The sequence below is a fragment of the Cetorhinus maximus genome, chromosome 19 (genome assembly GCF_964194155.1).
Source record: "Cetorhinus maximus chromosome 19, sCetMax3.hap1.1, whole genome shotgun sequence".
Classification (NCBI taxonomy): domain Eukaryota; kingdom Metazoa; phylum Chordata; class Chondrichthyes; order Lamniformes; family Cetorhinidae; genus Cetorhinus; species Cetorhinus maximus.
Window position 1 is genome coordinate 11,193,689 of NC_135897.1, and position 22,210 is coordinate 11,215,898.

The window sequence follows — 22,210 nt, forward strand, 5'->3', positions numbered from 1 at the left end:
GTTATTAAGTGTTGCACCAATCCCCCTTGCCCTGTCTTTCTCAGATTGCTGTCTGACCATGTAGTTAACACACAATATAACTGACCTGGCTCTACTCACTCAACCCCAGCCGTCCCACTTGGGATTTTGTGCTGGAACAGTTAATCAACTTCCACCCATATACCATGGAAGGACATGATGCCTGAAGCAATGACTGTCCAGTCGGAAGTGAAGGATGGGGCAAAAGTTGACCACATTAACCGTAATAAATTATTATGCAGCAGAGTGTGATAAAGCTGAGAGCTTTTGTGATCAATTGGTCATGATTTCCTTTATGGACATTTAAGCAAGGAAATTAAAAACTATGTTTTACCTGCATCTGTGTCACATAACATATAATGTGGCTCATTTCTAGGCAAAACTAAGGTGACAATATGATTAATTGTGGTCTTTTTTCAGCATGAAAAGAATACAGCCATTCAAATCATACCCTTGATAGTTATCAGCCACTTAGATTGTTTAAACTTAGTAAGGTTAATGATGGGAGGAAGTGGTACCAATTCTGGTATTCTACCCAACCCTTCATTCATTCCACGTGAGTTCAAAGAGAAACCAAGAGGCTATTTGATCATATACGTCCTTACTGCCAAAACTGATCTTACCCTCAACTGTTCACAAACACACATGCATTTTCCAGCATGACTCAACCAGGCAGTAACCAGCAATGAGAACTGGATGATTCTTCCCCCGTCTCTAGTCTTGGAGGTACTGAGGTCAATTGTAGGGCACTGAACGATGATCAGATCATTCAATGCAGCCTGGGATTCAAACCTAGGATCCTCTTGTCGCTTAGTGCTGCTGCTCCTGGCTTAATAAGCTGGCTTTGAACATTTAATCAGGGCTCAGAGTTCTGAACGTGAATGAGTCCCGAACTCCACTGTGCTAAACTCAGATGCACTTTAGTGCATTGTCTAGCAGGAAAAAGTTTCTGCACTGACAGAGCAGGGTTATTCCAGAGAGAGCAGGGCTATGGAGAACAGGCATGTAATGTTATACACAGACCAAGAGACACAGAGTAAATACAATTCACTTTATCAAAGGGTTTTCATTCACAAAACGTGTACGTTTGGGCTATAGATATACAAGTAGTAAATGAGGCCAACAAAAATACCTTATTAGATTTTACTGCCCCTCCAATACTGTTGATTAAAAGATAACCGGATTATTGCCAGAGTGACTGCTGGAACTGGGTCTGTGCTGTACTCTTGTATAATGTGCAGAGAAATCCAGCATCTACACTTGGTTTTTTACTTGACCTGCAGGCATGCAACACGTAATCGCATGCCTAATGGCAGTTGGCAATTACGCACAACATGTCGGCTTGAAATCCTGTTATATGCTTCAAGTTAATACTTGTGTCACAGGAGACAGGACTTTGAAAGGAACAAAGGAAAACGTTTCTATCCTGGCCCTATTTTCAGTCGCACCTTTTGGCAGACCATTGGTACGTGCTGACTGAATAAATTCAAACTCCATTTTCATTGCACAGGATTTTGGAATTTTCCCCTATTTTGACCAGCGTTTTGGGGAATTGTGTCACACATTAAAATCGAAACCAGTGACCTTGCCATTTGGCTTAGGGAGACACGACTAAAAATAGCAATTTTGTGGAAACGCTGTCCATTGTCAAAGAGCCTGAGCACCTTACACACATCAATGGTTTCAGTACTAAAACCTGCAGTTCATATTTGGAGTCCTGCAAGTTACCAAAGTAAGGCAAACATAGGTAAACAAGTATAGAAACAGAAACAAGATTTGATAGAAATCCCTCCCCATCCCCCAACAATATTCTACTGTTTCACCGCAGCATTCCGTTGCCAAGTCTGTCTGAGGTAGCGCTGACCGAAGGCGTGCTTGGCAACGGAAGCTAGCATCATAAAATAGTGCAGTAGTAAAAGTAACTAGACCAGGAAGTGGAGGCGTCACCCCCGATGAGGTCATAGGTGGAGTCCCGTGATTGGTCGTGCAGCCTGTTGTCAGGAGTAATGATTGTAGAGAGGTGGAGCATGGAGGGTGCCATTCTGAAAATAGTGTTGTCGGGAGGCCATGTACTCAGCATAGCTGATTGTTACTTTCTCACTGCGGTACCTGAGGAAAAAGAAATGGAATTAACGTGGCTGTGCCTGGTTAGATTTGAACTGGCGAGTGATACAATTGGATGTACCTTCTACACCACCCCCCACCTCACTTTCTGAAAACATGTACCAATGACACCAAGTCAGCTCATGCTATCTTCCCAAAGTGGCAACTTTCCTGAGGGAGCCTTGGGGAAGTGAGCATCAGCAGACCCTTTAAATTATCACAGCATCGGACTTGATCCTGGTCCTGTAAGGAAATGACATAAGCAGACTGGCATTCAGTAGCAATTACTGATGATCGCCCTCCCCAGCCTCCCATCTAACCCAGGAGTGTCAATATGAATTGTAGTGGTCCAACAGCTGGTCTGAGGTTGGGTAACTCAGCATGAGAGAAAGAATCAGATATCATTGTCCAACAACTGAACTATTCAATTATCAGTTCCAAAGAAGCAATCCTTTAGGTCAGTGGTAGCATTTTCACTGAGTTAGAAGTTTCAGGGCTCGAAATCTGCTCCAGACAGTTCGGGGAAAATACAGATCACAGTTCAGCTCTAAATTGATGACCCCTCATGGTATGGGTTGCGGGTGCCCATGCAATCCTCCTGAATGTAGGGCCAACCCCTACTATTAGCTGGCATAAAGGAGGTTACAAGCATTGAAGAAGCTTTTACATCACAGCCTTTTCTTTATTCTTTCACAGGGCATGGCTTGCTGGCTAGGCCAGCATTTACTGCCCACCCCTAATTGCCCTCGAGAAGGTGGTGGTGATCTGCCTTCTTGAACTGCTGCAGTCTATGTGGTGCAGGTGAGACTATTTAAGTCTATTAAGACTATTTAAGCAGCCTGAAAGTCCTTCCACTGCTTCACACACTTCTCCAACGGAGGAGCACATGAAGGTTCAAGACGTCGATCAGTTTCAAAGTGAAGCAACTAGATTCAAGGCCCACATTCTACGTTTGAAAAGTTAGAATTTTTATCTGCCACCAAGAAACCTTCCTTCATTCACGATTTCAATTTTCTTCCCAGTATGTCAGCATCCAAAATGATGGACGGTAGATTACCGTTGTGCAGTTAAATTTCAGACAAATGATTAAAAACCTGAAACATTAACTTGTTCTTCCTCTTTTCAGATACTGACAGACCTGTTGCAGGGCCAATTCCAGTATTTCCTGCTTTTATTTCATTCATTTGAATATTTATTTTCCATTTCTGCTTTCACTAATTTTTTTTTTCCCTTGCTGTTTTTCCCCACCCAATTCTCTGGCCCAGGAAAGGAGAGTTACTTCTGCCCTCAAGCCAACTACAGGCAACAGACCAAGATGACCTACCAATCAAATTTCTTTCCATTTATTCTGTAGGGAAGAAAATGGCCATCATTCAGCAACTTCAACTGCTGGCCTGGGTAAACACAACTCACCATTTAAGGATTCAGTCAAATCCTAGTGTCACATTCTTCAACAGCACAATCTGTTAAGGGAGCTGTACAATGCACATACCCACTGCATAACAACATATTTAATGTAGAAGAAAACATCCCAAGGGGTTAATTTCCTTAACTGGAAGTGCTCAATAAGCAGACTAGGAGATTTACCACATTATTCCTGTTCCAAGGACAGTGTGGAGGGAGTTTTACCCTGCATCTAATCCATTCTATACTTCACCTGGTAGTGCTACCTGAAATATTACTGTAGCTAAGTGGTAGAACTCTTAGCTCAGAGTCAAAAGTTTGCAAATTCAAGCCCCACTCCAGAGAATTGATCACATAATCTAGACTGACACTTCACTGCAGTACCAAGGGATCAGAGGTTATGATCAGAGATGCCAGCTTTCGTTGATATCAAGCTGTGGCCTCATCTGCTCGTCGAAGTGGATGCGAAAGATACCACAGTTTATTCACAGGGCAGGAGAGTTCTTCCAATGTCTTTATCCCCCAACCATCCCCACTGATTAATTAGTCATTCATCTCATTGCTGTTTGTGGGATCTTGCTCGGCACAAGTGGCTGCTAAGTTTCCGTCCACTAAAGCAGTGGCTACCCTTCAAAAGTACCTTGTTAGTTATGGCGTGCTTTGGTATGTCCTGAGGTTAAGAAATGCAAGTTCTTTTGTTAATATAGAAGCTTTAACCTGCAGAAGAAGCTATACCCTGTATCTAGCTCATGGTATATCTTCTCTTTTGAACCCTTCCTGAGACAGTCTTGAATTGGGCCTGGGAATGTTTGAAGCAGCATTGTAGTAAGAGTCCCTTGCACAGCATACCCCAAGACTCTTTAAACAGCAAAAACAATCATAAAATTCTCTGATAGCCAATGACCCAAACTGAAGAGCCACCCCACATACATTGGTAAGAATCCCTGAAAACAGAGTCCTCTACACATTTGTAACAACCAAAGAAATGTGCCCAAAATACCTAAAGGAGACTATCCAATCTACATGCCCATGTTTGGCAATATCATCTTGTAGCTTGCCTAATAATTCTACCTTTGTATATAACAAATGCAAATAAACTGGTTAGTAATCATAACCTGTACAATAGGGTTTTAACTGAGACATTTTCAGATCTGAATTCAGAGCAAAGAGGAATCCTCTAGAAATCCAGAGCACAACATAATTGCAAAGTAGAGTAACAGCCTTCAGTTCTGTACCCTAAGAAATATTCTCAGGGAACACAAGTGCTAAGTGTCACTGAGGAGGAAATTACTTACAACAACTGAGAGGCAACAGTGATTCCAAACCCCAAACCATAACAGATTACAGTTCATCCAAAACCAGTCAAAGATTAGTGGGCATGCATGTCTAAAACAGATTTCAAGTCCCACTTTCTTCTTATCGTGTCCACGGACAGTCTATACATGGCCCAGCCAGAATTGGACATGTTTTTGTGCCTTATTGTTGAATTCAGCAAGATCTGCAACAGTGCAGGGTTCCTCTAGCGATAGGCTTTGCAGGAGATGTTGCATAGTCTGTGGCTCAGTTCCACATTCACAAGTTGTCGGGCTGGTTGTAAATCCTCATTTGCTTAGTGACACCTTTGAACGACCTACACCAGTCCTAAGTCTGTTAAGGCACTTCCAGGTTGCCCAGTTGCAATTAGCTCCTGGGGGAAGGCTTTCATCCGGTAGAATTTCCGTCGCTGGGGGTTGTTCGAGACTGGCAAGCCGGTCTTTCCACAAGGCGATGCAGGCTTCAGATGGAGGTTGATTGTAATGGAACAACACTGTTCATGAAGCTCTTCCTTGACTTTAGGCGGCTGGGTGTAGGTGTATGACCATGTAGAGGGTGTCTCTCATCTGATGTTTGACGGAGTCGCTCTTTCTTGCTGGCTACCGTTCTTCTTATATCAGGGGGAACGATATCCGCCAGGATAGATAGGCTGTTGGTGTTTTGTTGGTTTTAAACAACCTGTGATAAGTCGGCAGCTTGCATTCAGAACGGCATCCATCTTCTGAGCATTAGATCTTTCCCATGCAGGGCAGGCGTATTCGGCAGTGGAATAGCCAAGAGCAAGTGCAATGTTTTTGAGCTTGCTCCCCATTTTGTGTTAGTGAACTTAGTCAGGATGTTGTTTCGTGCGCTCACTTTTGCCTTTGTCTTTTCGATGTGGTTATTAAAGGTGAGGCATCTGTCAAGGGTGACCCCTAAGTAGATAGGGTGCTCACAATGCGTCAGTGTTGCTCCACACCAGGTTACTTTAAGTTGGCGTTTGGCTTCACGGTTTCTGAGGTGGAATGCACAAACTTGCGTCTTTGATGGGTTTGCACGAAGGTGGTTTTCTTCATAGTAGGATGTTAGTCCCTCCAAGGCCTCAGAAAGCGTTTTCTCCACGGTGCTAAAATCAGTGCTTTGGGCAGTGACACATAAGTCATCAGCATATATAAAACGGCGTGTGACACCGTCTATAGGTTGGTCATTCGTGTAGATGTTGTACAGCAGCAGTGCAAGCACGCTTCCCTGAGGAAGACCATTCTTCTGAATACGCCACCTGCTGCGCTTCCCACCTAGTTCAACATAGAACCGGCGATTCTGAAGCATGGTTTCTAACAGCTCTGTTAAGTGAATATCTTTCGTCATCTCTAGGATCTTGCAGAGAAGACGTCTATGGTTCACTGTATCGTATGCTGCTCCAACTGAAACAATGAATAAATTCCCACCCTAATACCTATCTATCCTGCCACCTCAAATCCATCCAATTAGCAGCCCCAACATCCAAGACAAATCAGCAATGAGCTTCACTGCTGCTAGTAAAACTCAAGGGAGAGAGAGAGGTGGTCATTTGGCAACTGAAGATTCTCCAGAACCAGTCACGGATAATCTCGTGGCTGAACTCCAAAACTAATAAAGAACGCTTTGCACATCTTTAGTTGACCCACATCAAAACTAAACAAAAATCAAACTTCACTTCTCTAGAATTACTAACACCTTATCTGCCTCAAATTTCTCTGTACAGGTTCGTGTCTCACATGCCTCCAATCTCTCGACCTAAAGATAATCTGCCTCCAGTCTTTATACAGATGCATTAGTGTTTTTGGCCTCCAATACCTTGATACAGGTTTGAATGTAGTTTTACTATGTTACTCGCCTGGTGAGTTTGATTGCTTTCCTGAATTCATTTGTGATTGGAGCTTTGTAACCTCCTTTACGCAGAAGAGAGTCTATGGTCTGAATCTGGTCCCAGTCTGCAAAACAAACACACACACACAGGTAATGCCAGGGACAAATCCTGCAATGAGGCTCCAATACTGGCGAGGTCACCGGCATACAGCACATACACAAGTTACAATATTCAGGATAATAAAGAAAAGGAGAAAAGAGGAAAAATGGAATACAAACTGTTTGTAATGCTTTATTTTAACTGAATTTACATAAAGCAAACTCTACAGGCTATAATTAAATCAATTACATATACACATGCACACAATCAATAGAATGAGGTTTCTCAAAAGCTCAGATCTTCTGGTCAGCCGTGGAGTGGGTGTGCCGCCATTGAGTGTCATTTAAACCACCCACTTTCCTTTGCACTCTGGAGCCTTTGGATCTCTGGGTTGCAGCTCTAGTTTGAATCTAGCGATGAGTAGAGTTTGAAGAACAAGTGGCAAAGGGCAACCACAGCAGATCCACATCCCCTTAAAAAGGTCTGTCTTCAATTCATTGCCTTGCAGAGTTTTTATTTTAAATATCCCTGTCACCCACAACATTGCACAGCCTCCCCTCACAATAATGCTACCACACCCCCTGCCGGACAAACATCACCTCCCCATCACTCAAACAATGCTTATTCCCCCTCCCTGTCGACAATGGTGACTCTGATATCAGCTGGACAGGAATCAGTGATTCCGGAAGCCGAGTTGGGAAAGGGAGTGCAAGACAGGGGCGGGTGAGCATTGTCATGAGGGGAGGCTGTGCAGTGACAGGACTGACAGGACATTTAAAATTCTGCAAGTCAATGAACGGAAGACAGGCCTTAAGGGGTGTGTCGTCAGTTCATGATGAAAATGGGGTGCTGCAGTTACGTTTCACCTGGCCTCCTGACTCGGCCCCTCAATATACACATAGAAAAAGAGGACTAAAGGAATAAATTTGCCAGGTTGTGGATCACACCTACCCTGTTCCTTGGCCACTTCTGGTAAGTACGTTGCTGTGCGTTTTGCCCCTTTCTCATTCACAAACTCTATTCGAATCCCATGTACTCCCACCTAAACACAGATTCATCTTTATTACTATGAAAAGATAAAATATATTTCATTTAAAACACCATCACCTGTTGAGTGTAAATGCAATCCCACATAAAGTGCCAGGCCTACACCAAACTGCTACCTCAGTCACAGAATAGCTTAGCAAAGGGGAGATAAGACTGACTGACTGGCCATTACTTTAAACAAACCAGCTCCTGTGATAGCTCATGTAAAACAGAGCCATGCAGACCAGAAAGTCCCTGGCATACCCCAAGTTCACTGGTCTCAGCTAAAGTGCTGGCAACTGCAATATTATTGCCTTCAGTTGCTTACCTCTCAATCTTATAATAGCAAGGGAACTCAAGCCAAGTTTAAATTTAACCCTTTAAACCCTAGTGTCCATCAGGTGAATTTTTGCTATACCCGTTTGAAGGCCATTATTCTTCCTGCAAATCGGAACCAAAACTGAATGCAGTACACCAGGCGGGGCTTAGCCAAGCATCAACAGAAGCATCATTTCCTCATTCTGGAATTGCAACCATCTTGAGATGATGAAGGGAAACATTCCATGAGCCATTTTTTTGATTACTGTTGATTCCTATGCACTAGTCTTTAGTGATTTGTGTACATGGACACCTAAAAAAAATCCCTTTATTCCTCCACAGCTTCTAGTGCCTCAGCACTAAGAATATATTCCAATTTGTCTTTCTGAGACCCAAAGTGGATGACCTCACCCTTTCCCACATTAAACTGCATCTGCCACAGTTTTGTCCATTCACAGCCTATGTCCTTTTGTAACATCCTCTGCACAACTTCTTGTTCCTAACTTCATATAATCTGCAACTTGGATATATAACTTAGACCCTCATCATTATTATTTTACACAGTTAGCCTCATTGGTAGCCAAGTGCAACAATCCTTCATTGACTGCTTACACTTAAACAACAGTGAATGGTTTCCTTAAAAACATTTGAATTCGTAGCTCAAAGTGTTTATTGTCCTGACACAGTGGCCTATCAGATGGTAGGACAGTGTGGTGAGGAGCTGTTACGAGGTGTCCAATCTCTGACCTTGGCTGTCAGAGCTAGGGGCCCCCATGTCTCGAACTCACAGAGTTGTTCAATTTTGTGTGCTTCTCATTGTGCTGTTGACTGGAACGAGGGGGCCAGCCCTCATACTGCCAGACCTGGTGGTTGTAGCTTGATCAATTCCCTCAGTAAAATGTTTGAATATGAAGGAAATTAACACTACAAAGCTGCATATAGAAATTAGGAAGCAATGACGGGATACATCAGAAAGGCTTGGAGTGTTAACCGAGTGCAACACAATGTTCACTGGTAAGAGAATGCAGCTGTGCCACCAAGTGGCTATATTGCAGCACAGCATCAGTTCTGTCCCTTTTACCACAGGCTTCTGGAAGAGAAACAGACCACTGCTGATGTGGAGAAGGGTGGGGGCAGGAGAGTAAAGAGCCTCCCCATTAGGCAAGGTGACAATCTGCTACTGTTTCATTCTTTAAGTTGTCCATCCATTTGAGAGCAACTTGCCCATGACCCATACTCCATTTACAGTACTCAGGTTTGAACGTTACCAGCTCTGTGGGCTCATGTTTATATTGTCAGTATATTTGGCCAGCTCTGTGGAAGTTTACACCAAAGTGCTAACCTTTCTCTCTCAGATGCTAATTCACCTGTTGTGCACCTCCAATAGTTTCTGCTTTTGAGATTAACTCAGGACCTGACTGAAAAAGAAAATGATTGGTGAAAGCTATAAAATTAATAAGCTGATTGGTTAAAAAAAAATTCACTTTTATTTGAATTGTGATCATCATTGAAAAAAAAGACAAAACCACGGATCCAGATTGGACTTATTGAGTCGTACTTGTATCTCGTTCTATCAGTGGGGAGGGGCAGCTGACAACCACTCCATCTGAGGTCAATTTTTTCTGCAGGAGCTTGTATTAGCCACTCTGGATGAGTGAGTTCTTCACAGCAGTGTCAATAGAAGATACAGGCAGTTTGGAGGATATCCAGACTCCATGCTGCACTTTTAAACTTCCTTCTTGGATGGGTGTATTTGCAATAGAGTCTCGCAAGGTGCAGAGACCAGGTGTCTGGACTATCTGCATGAGGGGACAATGTCGAATAAGATTCCCTCACCTTTGGTAACCTATCCACAAAGGGAGAGCAGATGGTGCATGAGAAAAGAGAATCATTAACAGTATCTGCTAACATAGGAGACAGGGGGGGAAAGCGTTCTGAAGTTAAACAGGGTGGAGATTAATAGGCAGAAAGCGAGTTTCCATATTGAAATAAACAAGGCAGGAGATGAGGGATAATTCCAACTCTATACAGGACCGGGGCTAGAGTGCCTGGAGTCAGATATGGTGGTCGGGAGCCAGTGGGGGTGATGGGGAGTGGAGTTGATGATAAAGAAAGGAGAAATAGTAGTAGAAGCAGCTGCATAGATGGTCTCAATGTCAGAGATAAATAAACTACGAGTTCACACTTCGTGTTGATCAGAGAATCTTAGCTAAAAGCTTAGTTACTACATTGGGACCTATCATTGCAAGCATCCTCAACCAGAAAAGGTGAGATTCATTGCTTAGAAAGAAACACAGATAATCTGATCCACGACTGTCCAATCCTTGATGATGTCGACTTTTCTATCCTACATCCCATGAAGACCCCATTTATCCAATGGACATCAATTCAATAGAGAGTGATCATCCTACAGGGCTCAACACCAATTCTCATTCCTCCCCACTGTTCAAACAATCTTGAGGCCTTCAGCAGCATTGCCCTCCGTCACCTGCTGTTCAATCTCATCCTGGAGCTGCTCACATGAAATCAATGATTCGGTTTAGGTTCCTGTGTGCACAGGATGTAATTTTACTCACATGATATCCTTGTGTTTATAAGCAAAGGAGGACCCTTCGTTCATCTATTAGTAAATATCCTCAACCTGCCTCAGGCAATCACTCCATTATGGGAGCTTAAGGACTTCCCTCAACGATCTGGCCGTTCTTTTGCCAACAAGAATATCAATTCCTTGGCATCAAGAAGCCAGAGACTAGGCTTCCCTTTTCTTAAGAAAGTAACATTGCCCTTGCATTAGAGGAGATATATAGAATGACCAATGACTGTAAACTAAGGTTCCATGGCAACAAATTAGTCAAACAGCCTATGAGCCAAATACAAATAGTCCCTGGGATTTGACCCTGTTTAGAGACCGTCTCCTACTTCCAGTGAATGCTGGGGTCTCCAGGGCTCAACTTGCCTAGATCATGACTTTTGGAATCCTTCTACTATACTGAGAATCATCGAGACTGTAGGTACATCTCTATACATTATAATTTCTTAATCGCCCGTTGTTTCTCCGAGATAACTGGAATATGCCACATTGGGATTTTTAAAGGTGGTGCAAATTCCATAGCCAATAGTGCTCACTGCTTCTATTCCTGGGTTCACACATTTTGTGGACATGGAGAGGCAGGGCAATCAACTACATCATTGTAGCTCAACGTTTCTTTTGTTTCCTAATTGCACTGTTACATAAGAAATAAGAGGATGCGCCATTTTGCTCCTCACACCTCCTCTACCAGTCAATATCATGGCATATGTGGCCTTAATTCCACTTTTCTGCCTGCCCCCCATAACCTTGACTCCTTGTCAATCAAAAATCTGTCTAACTCAGCCTTGAATATATTCAATGATCCAGCCTCTACTGCTCTGAGAGAGAGAATTCCAATGACAAACAACCGTCTTAGAGAAGAAATTCTTCTTCATCACCATCTTAAGTGGGAGGCCCTTATTTTGAAACTATGCAGCCTAGTTCTAGGTTCCATCACAAGAGGAACATCCTCTCAGCATCTACTCTGTCAAGCCCTCTCAGAATCTTTTATGTTTCAATAAGAATACCCTAGAAACCTCAAACCACTGGCCTGTTCCTTTCTTTGTTAAGAGACTAGTCCTTTGATATCTTGTCCAGAAGGTTGGCCCCAAGATAAAGTGACAGTTCCTGTGCTGTAAGCAACTGGACCAAGAGAGGAATATCACAAAGCAGCCTTGGGACCAGTCTCTGCAGCACTCAACAAAAAAAAAGGCTTGACAGCAGTAGGTGTGCCTAACTGGTTCCTTGCCTCAGTTGCTGAATTCTTAACCAAACTGCTGCCTGATTAGGGTCCTGTTAAGACCAGAGCAAAGGGAGTGAGAGCTGTTGGGCAAAATCAGATGGCCTCTAAAGTGGTACATGAAGTTTCTATGAAGCAACTGAGACCTGCTGAAAAGATAGATTATGACAGCCCCTGGTACATGACATGTGCCTAGCAAGTACAAAAATTTGCGCTTGTAGATTGTTCACTGACTAACTAGCTATTAACCCCTAGGCAGATAAGCAATGGGGATCTTACTAGCATTCTACACTGGTTGATTTTGCGGTCTTAGTTAAAAAGGCATCTTGCATTTGTATAGCATCTTTCATGTCTTCAGTATGTCGCAAAATGCTTCACAACCACACTTTCTGAAATATGGTCACCATTGTTTTGTAGGGAAATGCAGCAACCAATTTGTGTATAGCAAAACCCAACAAATTAATTAATAGACAATTTGTTTTTAATGGGGCTGACTGACATAAATGTTGGCCAGAATAGGCCATTCTTCAAATAGTACCATGGGAAATACATTTTAATGTATCATCCAAAAGACAATATTTCAAAGTGCAGTGTTACCTCAGTACTGCACTGGGGTATCAGCCTGGATTATGTGCTCAATTCTTTGGATCAGAGCTTGAACACTGATGCACAGTGGCAGCAGTGTGTACCATCTACAAAATGCACTGCAGCAACTCACCAAGGCTCCTTTCAACAGCACCTTCCAAACTCACAACTACTACTACTACTACCTAGAAGGACAAGGGCAGCAGACATTTGGGAACACCATCACCTGCAAGTTCCCTTCCAAGTCACACACCACCCCGACTTGGAATTATAATCACCTTTCCATCACTGTGGCTGGGTAAAAATTCTGGATCTCTCCCCCTACACCACATGGAACTGCAGCAGTTCAAGAACGCAGTATACCACTACTTTCTCATGGACAATCAAGGATAGGCAATAAATGCTGGCCAAGCCAGCAACACCTACATCCCATGAGCAAATACAAAAGAAAAACACAGCATTTTGACTCAGGGGCAAGAATGCTTCCAACTGGGCCAAGGCTGACACAGCTGGTTAAACATAAGCAATACTCTCTGAATCAGAGACGGTTAAATGGGATGTGCTCCTATTGGTACAGCTGCACACTATAAGGGAGATAACAGAATCCTGAAAGGGTAGCTATGGATTTCCAATTGGTTTGATTTATAGGAACAGTGATAGGCTTCCATGCACTAAGAAGAAACATTATAAAATGGCCCTGCTGGAGTCTGCATGGGCAGACAGGGTCCAGTCTGCTGTAATAAAACCTCCAACCTTCACATGCCAACACTCACTATCCAGGCCTAAATGTTTCAGATACCAGAAAGCTGCCTGCATCCCAGGATAACTTATTCTAGAATAACTCAGTACCTTTGAGAGATGATGGGAGAACACAGGATAAAAATGTATTAAAACTACTTCCCATTCAATTTTTAAGGGATTACCCCTCCCCCATTTCAGCCTCCTGTGGTGTAAGTTTGAACTGGAATTCCATTACCTCCCAGTCCAGGTAATCACTGGCATCCTCGAAATTAGTGAGCAGCGAAACAGAGCAGAAGAGTTTGGGAAGTTCCTCACGAGTCAGCGGAGGGAAGCGGCTGTCCTTAAGGGCACTGTGAGCAGAGAAAGATATCAACAAGATTAGGCTGGATATTTCAGAGCATTGAAGGACCACTATGCATGAAGGAGAAGCTAAGAATCTGGGTAATGAAGATTCATAGCATGTGTTATAAATCAGTTGACGAAGGATAGAACTGGAGCCAATCTTTACACACCTTTGTATTTATTTGCAGAGATACACATTATAAGCATAAACCTCTTAATCCAACAAACACAGTTTCAGTCTGTTTATATTTACAGGGGCTCAAGTGAATCACCAGCTAATGTCCACCACCTGCATGCAATTAACAGACAAGGTGGTGGAGGTTGTTGGCAAAATCAAAAGACCGCTGAATGTTGGGGGATTTGTTTCTGAGTCAGAAAAATAAAAAGCATCTTACATGCCACCTCGCAGCATCCCCCCACCTCGATCAAAATCATAAACTGCAAAGGTTTTTTTCTTTAGTTAACCCCACCCCACCAAACCAAGGAGCAGGCTGGTTTCCCCTCCTCCAGCTGAGACATGTGTAGTATACTCCTTTCAGTCAGGAACAGTACAGGTTACACCGCCCTCCCCAAACATTAGGAGCTGCAGGTCATTCAGTCAACTGTACAGCTTCTGGTCCCCTATTCCAGTCAGAGTTACTCGGATTACCCCGAGTACCAACCACTACATGGGTCACCTCATGCGCTCAGTCTGCAGTCTTGCCAACTGTTGCACATTACAAAGTCTGCCTTTCACTATGTGACATTCAGCCGGTATGGAGACTTCCAGAGTTTCCATTTACAGTGGCCCCAATGCCACTATGTGCATGAAATAAACCATTATCCAACACAATTATAAAATTACATAGAATATACAGCACAGACATTCAGCCCAATTAGTCTCTGCTAGTTATACTAATACAAAGCTGAGAGACAGGGGAGCATATTTTTCACATTGGTTGAATCCTTTTGTCATCTCGTATTTTTTTTTAATTATTTATAGAGAACTTAAATGTTTTTACCTGGTAAGTGTGTATTCCCTGAGTCCTGAATGGAGGTTCATGGCAGAGAAGGTCCCAATGCAGCCTCGCAGGCGTTTATCTCGGCCCATCTTCCACGTTACAAACAATGGGCTAGAAAACACAAAGCCATTCATTCCTACATAATAGAATCAGGTCGTATGGGTTGCACAGAACACAAACACCTGACACGAGACTCTGCTGTACAGATTAATCTAAAATGCAGACAGGAAGAAGCCCAGTGCCTCGAATAATGGAGGGTAACTGTGATCCCTTGGGGATTGAGATTTTAGCCCAGTAAATTAGTTATTCTGACCTTGGCCCTATGCCTCAAATATTCTGCAAGAGCTCTGAGAACTTCAGGTATACTGGGGATAAACCTATATCCCTTAAACACAGGGATTACCCCAGCATATCAGATATCTAGGAATAGTCAGGTAACTCAGAATATTCTTAAGTAACCCCCGCAGCCAAGATATCGTGTGAACAATGTGGTGGTATGCATAGCCTGGTACAACAAGATGTGCAGAGCGTAAGCTGGTACGGCAGCTATTCTGATGCTACAGATCTTTGAACAAAATCTTGGGCTACAGATATTCAAAGAATAATCTGTTCCTACATATATTCTGGTACTATGCATACTCAGGGTATAATCTGTAACTACACATATTCTGGCTACTACATATATTCTGGGTATAATCTGGTGCTACAGATATTCTGCTACAACAGAGTTCAATAGGACGACAATTCGGAATGACACGCATAACCAGAGATCGTTCAGTAACTATCTATCTGGATTTCTCATTCAGTTTCCCAGATTTATCTGTATTTATCCCAATGTCTCTAGATATTCTGGAATTACTCATGTACATCTGGCATTTGGAGAATACTCTGTTATCTCAGATATTGTGGCATTAGTCCAAACCTCAGATATATTTGGCAACAAACCAGCACTTCAAATGTTATTGAGTTAGCAATTATTCCAAATGGTCTCCAGTTAGCAACTATTCCAAATATTCTGCAAGGAACCCCATGTTCTAGATATTCCGGGATTGCCTAGTATCACAGATATTCTGAAATTGGCCCTATTGCTCCAGATATTCCAGAATCAGCCTCATGGCAAAGATAATTCAATGATTCATACCACAGATAATCCTGGGGTAGTCATGTGCTTCAAGTAACCTGGGGACTACAATTAGCGCCGGGCCTCCAACATTCTGGAATTGATTTATGCCTACGATGTCAGAGATTGGAACTCCAGATATTCTGGAATTAGACCCACACCTCAAATACAAAATGGGAATTTTCTATTATATCTCAATGTAGTTGCAGATAAGCTGGGATTAGTTTTGTGCCACAGGTTTTCTAGAATTAGAATAAGGCCTGCGCAGTGCTTTTCAGGTTGTTGTGCAGCCACACCCATACAGCTTTAGCAGGAAACATTATTGATAAGATATTCTGAAATTAAATCCACTGAATAGATATTCTAGAATTAGGTCTACTATTTGAATATTCTAGAAATAGGTTGATTATTCGGGAATTCTGGAAGTTACCCCTAGGCCAGAATCTGGAATTTTCTATATATCTCAAATGTTCAGCAAACTGTTAGTTACATCCAATATTCTAGATATTGTTTTTGCTACATATGATGTGGATTGCCTATTATCTCAGATATTCCATATTTAGATTTACGATTCTCATACTTTAGAATTAGCTCAAGTTATTTGGAAGAATGTCTAGCGCTCTAGTTTTTCTGGAGAAATCTCATCCTTTTGGTACTCAATGAATGGTCGGTGACATCAGATTTTTTTTAACAAAGGATCATCATTAATGGTAACAGCTCTGTGTACAGACCAAACATAAATGGTGCTAGCACCATGGCACTTCACAATTTATATCAACGCTTTTGAAGAAGCTGTTATGGGAACTGTCTGCAAGTTTGCGGATGACACAAAGATCTGTGTTAGTGTCAATATCCGTAAAGAGAAAAGAAAATTGCAATGAAATCCACATGCAGTGAAAGAATGGGTCTACAATTGGCAATTGACATTTAACAGAGATAAATGTAGAGAAATGCATGTGGACAGGGTTAACACAATGGATGTGTATAGCATGCTGGGCTCTGAACTAGTTTGTTCAGAGCAAAAGTCACCTGTGTGTTAAAGTGTATGCGCCTCCAAAGGTCCACAACCATTGCAATAAGGAAAGCAAACTTGGTATTAGGATGTATGTTTAGAACAATCCAATATAAAACAAAGAGCATATGGTATCTTGTTTAGAATATTGTATGCAGTGCTGATCCCCTAGTTTGGTGGAAGTTACAGAGGCCTTAGAAAAGGTTCAGAGAAGGGTTACTGATTAATACCTAGTTTGAAAGCCTTTAGTTATCACGATAGGTTCAAGAACTTTGTCTTTACTCTAGAGACACAGGCTTTGGAAAGGCTTAACTGTGAACAGATTATTTGATAAGTAACAAACAATGAGGGGCCATGCATACTAGGTGGGTAAGTGCAGAACTAGGTTCAAAGTCAGGAAGTTTATTTTTCCCCAGTAGGTCCATGACCTTTGGATAGATTGGCGACCAGTAAAAAGGGTGCAGATTCACTACAAATGTCTAAAAGGGAACTGGGTGTATTCCTGGAATATGCTCATATTGCAGTATACATGTTGGGTGATGTATCACATGGTCACTGTTATTGCTCAGAACTAGTTTTTGTTTGCCTTTGGGGATAGGAGAGTAATTTTCCAGAGTTCTTTTCTCTAAATTGACTTCACAGGGAAGGTGACAGGGCTTTGCAAATTCAACTAAAAAAATAAAGGGACATATATACATAACTGAGATTTAAACAAAGTACTGAGAGACAATCTTGGGAGCTAGAAATGCAGGTGGCTAGGTTTTAAAGTTTGAGTCAGTCTGTAAGAAAGGTAATACCAAAAATACTTCCCACATTTTGATAAAGATGAAAGACTGAATGAAATGAAATTTGCTTTGACTCTTCTTCCTTGTTCACTAATTCATTCTTGGGACAAGGGCATTGCTAGCAAGGATGACATTTGTAGCGAATCAAGTTTCTCAGGTTTGATGCAACTGAATGACCTGCTAGATCACTTCAGGAAGGCAGTTAAGAGTCAACCACATTGGTTTAGGACCAGAATCCCATGTAGGCCAGACAGGGTACTGACGGCAGGATTCCTTCCCTAAAAAGAGATCAGTGAGCCAGAAGGGATTTTACACCAATCCAATAGCTCATGACCATTACGACACCAGTTTTTTAATTTCCAAATTCAAATTCTCAAACTTGCATGGGATGTAGGGGTGGGGAAAGAAGGATTTGGACTCATGTTCTCAGGATTATTAGCCCAGACAGCTTGGTAGCCAGCAATATAACCTCTATACTCATGCTGTCTGTGAAATAAGGCAGCTTAATCATTCACACCTGGTCTTGCTTCACACATGTTTATCAGACAGCCTTCAAAAAGATTGGACAAGTGCATGAAAGGGCATTCACGAAAATATGGGGCAAGAAATTGAACTTTGTAGCACCATTTTTTGGATGCTGAGCATCTGCAGAGCTCAAAAATAGCACCCACATAGCATACAGACACTTGTGACGTGAAGTGTGGACACCATCTTGGCATAGGCTTTAGTGCGCAGACAACAAATGTCCAACAAAATGCAGGGCAAGCAGAGGGCAAGCAGATCATGATGTCAATCAGTGTGCAACACTGACTTAATGGCAGTGCTACCATCTTGCAGCTCAATGGTCCTGGTGATGCCCTCTCAAGGTCATACAGCTGAACACATGTAAAGCAGCAGGAAGGACCCACCAAAACTATTTAGAGGGATCATCTACCACTCAAACCTAGATACAAAAACATTCTGAAAGCCAATTGAACCCCACTACATAGGGAAAAAACAGCCCTGGGCAGATTCAAAAACAGAAAATGCTGGAAAAACTCAGCAGGTCTGACAGCATCTGTGGAGAGAGAAAAACAAAGTTAAACGTTTCGAATCCATATGACCCTTCTTCAGAGCTGAAGAGAAGGGGAAATGTGATGAAATTTATACTGTTTAAGGGGGGTGGGGCAGGTGGAGCTGGACAGAAGGCCAGCAATAGGTGGGGACAAAGGAGGGATTGACAAAGATGTTATGAACATCTAATCAGAAGATGAAGTGCTGTTCCTCCAGTTTGTGTTGAGCTTCACTGGACCATTGCAGCAGGCCAAGGACGGACATGCACCTTCTGATTTAGGCACCTTACAGCCTTCTGGACTTAACATTGAGTTCAACAACTTCAGACCATGAACTCTCTTCTCCATCCTCACCTCCTTTTTTAAATCCCCTTTCTTCTACATTTATTATTATTTTTTATCCACTTATTTAATTTGTATTCATTTATCCGTAGTTTTATCCCCTTTTTTATCGCATTTTCTATCCTTTTTTCCACCCACCACTGCCCCGTCCCCCCACCCCATCCCCTACAGGGCCATCTGTCATTTATGTTGTCCTTTTACACAATGCTACCCTTGTTCTGCTATTATCACATTCTGCTTTCTTACCTTTACGCCACTATTAGCACCTTTTTTAAAGCACTAACCACTACCATGAACACCCCTTTGTCCTTTAGTTCATGCCATCTTTGTCAATCCTTCCTTTGTCCCCACCTATCACTGGCCTTCTATCCAGCTCCACCTGCCTCACCCCCCTTAAACAGTATAAATTTCATCACATTTCCATTTCTTTTTGGCTCTGAAGAAGGGTCACTGACTCAAAATGTTAATTTTGTTTTTCTCTCTCCACAGACGCCGTCAGACCTTAGTTTTTCCAGCATTTTCTGTTTTTGTTTCAGATTTTCAGCATCCTCAGTATTTTGCTTTTACCCTGGACAGGTTCAAATGGAGAAGTCTCTGTCAAGCAATTTCAACATTTGAGGAGAACAGAGTCAGATGCCTACAGGACAAGCTAGCACATCTCAAAGCCAGTGCCTTCATCCACCCCTTATGTAATATTTGCAATTGAATCTGCAAATCAAGATTTGGTTCAACATCACATATGAGACAACACCAACCAAGATGGTGAACAACTGGTCTCCTTGCTGAATGCTCATCCATTGAAGCAACAGAAGAATCCATCAACTATTCACAGTTAGTTGCTGGTTTATTTATTTATTTACTTACATCTGTTGCTCCAATTCTATACATCTTTGGTGCTTTCATTGCTGTTTCAAGTTTCAAAAGTCTACAGTGATATGGCAGGTGAAGAACTTTTCTGTTGAATTCAAGGTTTCTGCAGAAACCAATTGTTCCCGCAGAAACCAATTGTTCCCAGATATGGGTGCACTAGTAAACCTTCCTCTTGGAATACAAGATGGCTGGAAGAAATGAGCGAAGCCCATTAAGGAGCAGGGTAAGCCGCTAAAAGAGGGAGGGAGAGGGACCCTCAGCAGATAGAGCAGCATGAGCATTTGCTCAGACTGCAGGTTCCCCCACAGTGCAGGGTACCACTGAATGCATGCACATTGGTTTACAGGCTCTTGGAACCGAAAAAGATTTCATTTCCTCAATGTGCAGCTGGTGTGTGGCCCGAGGCAGTGCAACATGCAGATCAGTTCCCAGTATCCTGGCAGTAATCATGATGCTTTAATTCTGTGGCATTCCGCTGTGCCAGCTGTATTTCAGCCACCACAGCAAACCAAACAAGGGCTATCAACTGATGACACGACTCATGACTCCAGTTCACAACCCACCCACACATGCACATACAATGAGCACTATGCTGCCACACAAAATGCGATAGAGCAGACCACGGGCATGCTGAAACAAGAATTCCACTGTTGGCCCTCTCTGGAGGAGTCCTGCCCTACTCAGCCGTAAGGGTCTTGAAATTCATAGTGTTCTGCTGCATAACCTTGCTGTTTTAAGGCCTTGCAGCCAGATATCAAGCAAGAAGCTGTGGAGGGGGGTGGGGTGAAAGGAGAATGGGGAGGGAAGGAGGAAGGGAATGAAGTCTAGGTGACAACCTTTCTACCTGAGATATGCATGAAGAGCTAATTCATGCAAGATACCAGTAACCGCAAACCTAATTACTCTTTCACCAACAATCCCATACTTAACCTCCCTTCTGTCACTGACCATCAGGTTGTCCTCTTGGCCACAGAGCAAAAATAAAAACCACAAAAAAAAGTCCAAACTATATTTATAAATGAAATGACATATTACATACAAAAGTCATAGGATCACAGAATGATTACAATGCAGGAGGCTATTCAGCCCGTCATGTCTATGCTGGTTCTTTAAAGGAGCAATTCGCCTCCTGCCACTCACCTGCCTTCTCCCTTAGCCCTGCAAAGTTTTCATTTCAGATAATTATCCAATTCCCTTTTGAAAGCCTCAACTGACCCTGCCTCCACCACACTCTCAGGCAGTGCACTTCAGATCCTAACCACACTCTGCATGAAAAAGCGTTTTCTCATGTCGCATTGCTCCTTTTGCCAATTGCTTTAAATTGTGTCCTCTGGTTCTCGATCCTTCCATTAATGGGAACAGTTTCTCCCTATCTACTGTCCAGAGACCCCTCATGATTTTGAATACCTCTATCAAATCTCCTCTCAATCTTCTCTTCTCCAAGGAAAACAGTCCCGACCTCTCCAATCTTTCTGTGTAACTGAAATTCCTCATCACTGGAATCATTCTCATGAATCATTTCTGCACCCTCACTAACCTTCATTTCCTTCCTAAAGTGTGGTACCCAGAACTGGACACAATATTCCAGTTGAGGCCAAACTAGTTTTATACAGGTTTATCATAACTTCATTGTTTTGTACTCTTAAGCCCATATTGAAGCAGCCCAGGATGCCGTTTTCTGTATGAACCATGCTCTCAACCTGGCCTGTTATCTTCAAATATTATTTTCCCACTTTAGGATTATACCCTTTATTTTGTCTCTCTTCCTACCAAAATGTATCACTTCGCATTTTACTCCATTAAACTTCATCTGCCATTTGTCCACCCATTCCACCAACCTATGTCCTTTTGAAGTTCTACATAATCCTCCTCATGGTTTACAATACTTCTAAGTTTTGCATCATTCGCAAATTTTGAAATTGTGGCATGTACACCAAGGTCTACGTCATTTATATTAGGAAGGGTAGGTGACCTAACACAGATTTCTGGAGAACTCCACTATAATACTTGCTCCAGTCTGAAAAACAACCATTCATCACTACTATTTCCTGTAACTCGATGAGTTCCATATCCATGTTGCTACTGTCTCTTTTCCATTAGCTCTAACTTTTCTCACAAGTCCATTATGTGGCACTGTATCAAATGCCTTTTGGAAGTCCACGAACACCACATCAACAGCATTAGCTTCATCAACCCTCTCTGTTAACTCATCAAAAAAAACTCAAGCAAGTTAAACACAATTTTCCCTTAACAAATCCATGCTGGATTTCCTTAATTAAACTACATTTGTCCAAGTGACAATTAAATTTGTCCCAAATTATTGTTAATCACCCTTCTGCATTCCCCTCATTTCTGTCCTAGTGCTCTCAACCACAAGAACACAGGAATTAGGAGAAGTAGGCCATTCAGCCCCTCGAGCCTGTTCTGCTATGACTGATCTG

At 42.4% G+C, this 22,210-nt stretch overlaps 1 protein-coding gene across 5 annotated transcripts in view; it reads right to left on the minus strand.

The window, feature by feature from the left end:
• Positions 1–1,055: 1,055 nt before the first annotated feature.
• The window catches only part of LOC144693641 (AMMECR1-like protein), a 54,463-nt gene continuing 33,308 nt past the window's right edge, over positions 1,056–22,210 (minus strand). For all 5 annotated transcript variants that reach the window (XM_078563486.1, XM_078563489.1, XM_078563488.1 and 2 more), the window contains 5 exons: positions 14,589–14,699; positions 13,481–13,595; positions 7,718–7,808; positions 6,695–6,791; positions 1,056–2,127 (listed from right to left, as the gene is read on the minus strand). In XM_078563486.1, the coding sequence (XP_078419612.1) occupies positions 2,016–2,127; positions 6,695–6,791; positions 7,718–7,808; positions 13,481–13,595; positions 14,589–14,699 (526 nt within the window). In that variant the 3' untranslated portion in view covers positions 1,056–2,015. The remainder of the gene's footprint in view (positions 2,128–6,694; positions 6,792–7,717; positions 7,809–13,480; positions 13,596–14,588; positions 14,700–22,210) is intronic.